This window comes from Priapulus caudatus, unplaced genomic scaffold, assembly GCF_000485595.1.
Source record: "Priapulus caudatus unplaced genomic scaffold, Priapulus_caudatus-5.0.1 Scaffold518, whole genome shotgun sequence".
NCBI lineage: Eukaryota > Metazoa > Priapulida > Priapulimorpha > Priapulimorphida > Priapulidae > Priapulus > Priapulus caudatus.
The window spans coordinates 152817-159299 of NW_014577579.1; the positions used below are offsets into that span (position 1 = coordinate 152817).

The window sequence follows — 6483 nt, forward strand, 5'->3', positions numbered from 1 at the left end:
AGAGAGAGAGAGAGAGAGAGAGAGAGAGAGAGAGAGAGAGAGAGAGAGAGAGAGAGAGAGAGAGAGAAAGAGAGAGAGAGAGAGAGAGAGAGAGAGAGAGAGAGAGATAAAGAGAACGTTCTGAACATTTAATGGTTATAACAAACTTCCAAGCATATAAGCAAGCAATGTTAATCAGACAAAGGGATAGAAACATACGAGAAGCTTAAAGACTCCAGCCTCTTCATGGAACTTTGCTGCTACATAGTCCATCAGCTCAGCCTGATGTTCACCTAAGAATCAAAACGAGTGAATATCTAATTGACATGAGGCAACTTTGAATTGACAAACTTGTGAATTAATATTATTGGTTGATGCATAGCACTAACTACACATATGAGGTATGTGTCTGACCCAGAAAAATTAGCTTATCGGGATGCTCATTCCAGTTTGGTCTGCATACTCCATCAACAACAACAGCAACATGAGAAGCGTTTGCTGCTTTATGTAGCAGTATTCATAGATTACGTACTAGTGTAAGCTCTAGCATAGAGCACATTGTCCAGCATGGCACTGTGATCCAGGTTGTAGCGGTCAGCAATGTCTCGCAGTCGGTCAGGTCGGCTAATCACTCACTAAGGATATATATTATATAGATAGATATACATGTTTTATCGTCACACATGCACAGCAATTTTTCCGATGAAACAATCGCGCATACATCCATCTCAGGTGTGAATAAATTCAACAATATGCGAAAGGATACAATGTGTTTTCCGTGTCAATGAAGATGACTTTTCCACCGGAGTATCCGTTGTTGCCAGGAAGCTGTGTTGTTACTGCAATGTTTAGATGCATGCGTCAGACCTATTTATACGATGGAATGTTGGAGATTTATGTTACTATTTATTATGGAGAACTGCAACTCGTTTACTCATTCTTTAGCCAATTCTTAGCAATATCCATTTTACCATATCACGAAGAACTGCTATTTTGTTATTAATGGATTAACTCACTCTTTGAGGGTTCTGAGATTTTTATTTCTGCATGAATTATTATAGGCAATATCATAGAGAGTCTAAGAGAGATCTACCAGCACACATTCTCATTGTACATAATGAAGATATCAGTATACTAATTACCACAAAGTGTGTGTGAGATTTGTGTTTTTCCTGTTCTAAATTCCCCGAATGCTTCAGTGATAGCCATGCTTTCTATGCCTCCACCCAGGAGTTTACTGTGAACAAATATGCATTAAAATAATATTTTTGCCTTCCGTTTAGGGTGTCAATCAGGTGCCGACAAGCTGTGTCATAATGTTGGGGAGTATGGATGCACACAATTAAACAGTCAGCTAGCATGTTGTTCACTCTTTAACCAGTGTATAAAACTGGCTATGACGGTATGTTGCACAGACTTACATATGGTAGTTAAATACAAAAATCCCAAAATCGCAGTCACTTACTCAAATTCTTCACTGCCAGTGGTAATCTTGAAGACCTGCTTTCTTTTTTCACTTACTTCCAACCCTGTTAGGAAGCCAATATTCTGAACACAAACAGATGCAAGATTATAAGCTACCAACTTCCCAAACAAATATGTCATCTTGCGACCACAAAAATCCTTTCTTTTTTAAGTTGTCTCAGAAAATTCACGTATGTGGTTGATTTCTCTCATTATAATGCCTTCTAGATGAAAGCAGTATAACTTACTAACACTTATTTTGGCAACAGCTTCCTTTATTTTGTCAACTTTAGCTTCTGAAAGTCCTTTTATGTTGCACAGCTTCTTTCGAGTAGTCATCTGCACTCCTCGGATGGTACAGATGCCAGTGGTCTTCATCTTCTTAATATCAGCCACATTCTTTACAAGTGCATGAAAGATGAAATAGAATAAATATGCGTCATTTTATCCTTTGTTAATAGCAATCATGGGTAAAACCGATAGAAATGTAATAACTTCGTGTGTAAATGATGATTGCAATATCTATTTCACGAATTCGGATTGAATTGTAATTCTGTGTATCAGCATTCTGATATTAGCATCTGCTATCTATTGAAACGTTAGTGTGACCAACTCTTACGAATTAACTTCTAGACATGGGAATTCATGTAAGTACTGCATTTAAATGGTCTTAATGTAAAAGGTCACTATATTTCTGTTCAAAAGTTAAGTTAACACTTACTATCCCATGATTCTGTAAGGTATCGATGTCCTGGAAAAATGACTCCTCCTGCGTAATGTACAAACAAACATGGCTTGCAGTGCCTTTAATACAATTTTTTGCAACATTGCTAGTGCATTGCTATTTAGTATTTATACTCCATGTCTTTTAGTATATTCTTTACATGCTTGTACGGCAGTGGAAAATGCAACAAGAGAAAAATTGCCCACTCATTGAAAAACTGCTATTAATATTATATTATAATTGTGTTATAGGACCCTTATAAGGATTATGGAGATTCAAAGTCCTGCCAATGTTGAGCTTATAGAAATGGTAACTACTACACTATAACTCATAACTGGTTATATTGGGCTATAAAACAGAACAATTAAAACATCTTACATTTTAACCTCATAACGAATAATCATCAATACCATGAACTGTACCAGAGATGTCAAATTTAAAAATTTAAATTTAAAACAACTTACAGTTACATCATCCTCATCAAGTACGCTTTCTTCGACAGTCTGGTCTTCTCTTTCTATTGTGGCCATGTTGTTCTTTTGGCTTGTATTCTATTTGAATTTGTTACCACTAATGGTACTGCAAATGCAATATACGCATATATGATTTTGTCTTTATTGCAATTTTTTTATCGTACTCGTGCTAGCAATGACCAGCAATCTTATTAGAGTAGGCCTAACTTAGTAGTATAACTTAGCTTACTACTTAGTATAGAGTATAGGCTTAGAAGTCTTTAAAACTAGTTTACTGATATTTTATCAGTTTGTACTGTCACACTAGCACTGTTGGGCAAATCAAGTTGTTGTGTGTTATATAATATATTATATGTGTAATATTAACTCTATATTCAATTGTTGCATATGATATGACAATATGAAACAAACTAAATACTCACCGTAGAAAGTGTGCTGCTGCTGGTGAAATCGTCGTCTGCTAGACAGTGTCCGTGGCAGCGCATCAATATCGCGTTCGTTTGAATATGTTATAGGCCTAGTTTTATTCAATGCTCTATATATTTTCAGTTTAATTTATATGTACTGTAATTAGATTATTATGTTAACTGGCATAACTGTCATTCGCTAAATGGGTTTATGAGTTTTTATAATACGTGGCAAAAATAAATGATAAATACACCGACCTCCCATTGATGCCATTATCGCGCATAGCCTCTTGGGTAAAGGTCACACCATATCGAGGCTGAGACCTATAGCGTTATTTGCCTTACAAAATACACCGTACACGTGCGTTTTGTCTTTAAAATTCTCAATTTTGCCCTCCGTGAAGCGAGTATTTCGCAGAGAGGACCAAAACCGCCGCCAATATGGTGAGTTTGTGCCCTTTCATTGTTTTTGTACCATCTTTTTCCCTGAACTCTGTTTTAAATGGCGCATCATGTTAGACTTGTAATTTGTATTAACTATTATGACTGTCGTACTCTACTGTCTAGTCTAGTCTCTAGACTCTACATTTCATTTGAATACAATACATTCTCTTTTCAGACAGAAGAGGTTAACCCAAAAGCCTACCCACTAGCCGATCCCGCTCTGTCGAAGCAAATATTAGATTTAGTTCAACAAGCTTCTAACTATAAACAGCTAAAGAAGGGTGCCAATGAAGGTAATACAGTACCAGTACAGTACTACTGCTGTACTGGTAGTACTCTCTGCACGATAATCATATACCGTCAGCTTGTATAGTGTTGTTGCTATACCATGTTGACGCTATTTCCATCATACTCCATGATACTGAACGAATTCCGGGAACTGTTGCTAGGCTGTAGTCAATGCAATATGCTGATAAATTAACGTATATTTTGCGTGCAATCTTCCGATCTGCACAATGTTATGATTGTGCTGCGCAATTTACCGATCGCCGGATTAGCAGACTGTGCGGCAATCTTGAGATTGCGCTGCACATTCTGCTTATCAATAACGAAGTAATCGATACGCTCAGGCAACATTTCCATTTTTGCTCTTAGAAGAAAGTGTTCTACTTCTAGACTAATCTAAATATGTTACTTACAAGTAACTGTTAACCTAACCTAGCTCAACTTTACAATTTCACCGAGAGTCAGAGATGATTAGAAAGGCCCAAACGCTTACAAATCCTGTAAAATCGGGCCTGCGCAATCTTATCGAACTCTAGCACCCCAACCCACGCTAATAAACTGGCCAGCAAACCCTGTAAGACCGGGCAGATCGGTAGATTGCGCTGCGCGATTATAAGAATGCGCAGCGCAATCTTAAGATGCCGCAGATCGGAAGATTGCGCGTAACATATACAATAACAACAATAGCAATACAAATGCAACGCTTCCCCATTACTGATTAGTGAGCCCGAGACTATTTTATCACTGTCAATTTCGGTTATGCGTGCGTGTACAGAGTATGCTTTAATAATATTTTTTACTGTGTTTTGACAGCAACGAAGACCCTGAACCGAGGTATAGCTGAACTCATAGTGATGTCCGCAGATGCAGAGCCACTCGAAATTCTGCTGCACTTGCCTCTGCTGTGTGAGGACAAGAATGTACCCTATGTCTTTCTCAGGTCCAAAACTGGTAATTTGAACATGTATACCTTTATCATAAAAGATCCCACGTTGCAGAAGCAATAAATATTTAATTGATTAATAAGTTAGCGAAAATTACTCCTGGAGGGTTCAGCATGTGCTGTATAAGTGTGTGTGTGCGTGTGCGCGTGAGTGCTCTTATATCCTTTATTGTTTCCTGCAGCTGTGGGTTGTTTGTTGTGTGTCGTAGCCTGTAAGCGTGTGTGTTTCATTGTTTCTTGCAGCGCTGGGCTGTGTGTGTGCAGTGTCGCATGCCATCATCATGTTTCATTGTTTCTTGCAGCGCTGGGCCGTGCGTGTGGAGTCTCGCGTCCTGTCATTGCGTGCTCCATCACCGTGAACGAGGGCTCTCAGATCAAGCCCCAGATTCTTACTCTGCAGAGGAACATAGAAAAGCTGCTCATCTAGATGCCCTCTTCAGCAGGGAGGAGGCGATGTGACTGTAGCGTGGAATGCCTGTAGAGGGAGCCATTGCAGGGGCTGAACGGAGTGTTGAATCATTGAAATTTTCACCAAAGTGTCATGGTCGATTACCAAGTTTCATTCGACCACATAGAATGTTATTATAAGCAAATAATGTGTACAATCATACCGAAACATTTTCATTTATTTCCTTTCATTAGCGTTCGTCTTTCGTTGTTACAAACAAGTTGGGTTTAAATACTGTAGTGTGCAAGAGGCATGTACATCTGTCTTTTAATGCGAAAAGGCCTAGTATAAGCTGCTATGAGGGGTTTTAGCGAGAAATGTTGTGTGAGATAACCGTTTGTTTCTACAACCAGGTGAGCGACCATGTTTTTATATCTTGTTCCATACAATTCCTGTATAAGGTTTGCGTAATTGATTTTGTCCTTCTGTGTCTGTAGACTGCACTAGTATTGTTTATCTCGGCAATTTTTCATCTCTGCAGCCAAGCTGGCAGCATTTCGTTTACATCATGAGAGTGTGGGTCATTCACCATGTCATGACTACTGCAGCTGCCGGTGTACATTCCACTAGCTTGACATCGTGTGTGAGATTGTGAGAAATTAAATTGGGAGAGAGAACCTACTGTTCAACAGAGAGACCACATTTATTTTGGCGATACTTGCTAGGAACTCACTTGCTGTGCTACCCTGTTAATTACTATTAATTCATAAATAATGGAATGTCTTTAGGTATGTATTTGGCAGAATGTTGTCCTATTGCAATAATGTGATGTAAACCGAAATTTTTCTGACTGGTGCATTTGTAGTTAAAATACATAGGGCTTACATTGTCTGGGATTTTGTTTTTATTGTACATACCTTTGCTGCAAGCGAAATTTGTAAACTTACAATTATTTTTGGTACTAGTAGACCAATATATCTATGTTAAAAAAAATAAAGTCCTGTAAGTAAAGCTGAGAGGGTCTATGTCCGCCAGGTTACTGCCGGAACGTACCCTGGTTACTGTCCGGTATACCGGAACGTGCCCTGGTACTATCTAATATGCCGGACCGTACCTCGCCTACTCTACTAACGTGTCTAGGGAGTCGCCTACGCCTACTCCCTAACCCTAACCATATCAAATAGTTACCAGGGTACGTTACGGTATACCGGACCGTACCCAGGTTACGTTTCGGCAGTACCCTGGGGGACATAGACCCTATGAGAGCAAGTAAACTTGACAGACTGCCATTGTGTCTCTTCATATATATGACCGTGGGACAAAGATTGACCGTCTCATTGATTTGAGATCTCATTTTAGGAAGACGTCTTCATATT

The 6483-nt window shown here is 38.9% G+C and overlaps 2 protein-coding genes across 2 annotated transcripts in view; one reads left to right on the top strand and one right to left on the bottom strand.

Annotated features, from left to right (window-relative positions):
- LOC106811237 (meiotic recombination protein DMC1/LIM15 homolog) overlaps positions 1–3146 on the bottom strand; it is a 6369-nt gene extending 3223 nt beyond the window's left edge. The window contains exons 1-9 of the mRNA XM_014814791.1: positions 3063–3146; positions 2632–2746; positions 2165–2212; positions 1696–1842; positions 1445–1527; positions 1122–1216; positions 746–818; positions 512–603; positions 199–272 (exon numbers count right to left, since the gene is read on the bottom strand). Of these exons, the coding sequence (XP_014670277.1) occupies positions 199–272; positions 512–603; positions 746–818; positions 1122–1216; positions 1445–1527; positions 1696–1842; positions 2165–2212; positions 2632–2697 (678 nt within the window). The 5' untranslated portion in view covers positions 2698–2746; positions 3063–3146. The remainder of the gene's footprint in view (positions 1–198; positions 273–511; positions 604–745; positions 819–1121; positions 1217–1444; positions 1528–1695; positions 1843–2164; positions 2213–2631; positions 2747–3062) is intronic.
- A 202-nt stretch (positions 3147–3348) lies between these two features.
- LOC106811240 (NHP2-like protein 1) lies at positions 3349–6051 on the top strand. The gene is made up of 4 exons (XM_014814794.1): positions 3349–3491; positions 3667–3784; positions 4590–4727; positions 5022–6051. Exons 1-4 carry the CDS (start codon positions 3489–3491, stop codon positions 5144–5146), a joined length of 384 nt encoding a protein of 127 aa, XP_014670280.1. The 5' UTR covers positions 3349–3488; the 3' UTR covers positions 5147–6051.
- Positions 6052–6483: the final 432 nt, after the last annotated feature.

Excerpts from the sequence above, each read along its gene's own strand:
- LOC106811240 (XM_014814794.1), top strand. Across the intron at positions 3,785-4,589 it reads AAAGAAGGGTGCCAATGAAG|CAACGAAGACCCTGAACCGA; the intron begins GTAATACAGTAC and ends GTGTTTTGACAG. Across the intron at positions 4,728-5,021 it reads CTTTCTCAGGTCCAAAACTG|CGCTGGGCCGTGCGTGTGGA; the intron begins GTAATTTGAACA and ends TGTTTCTTGCAG.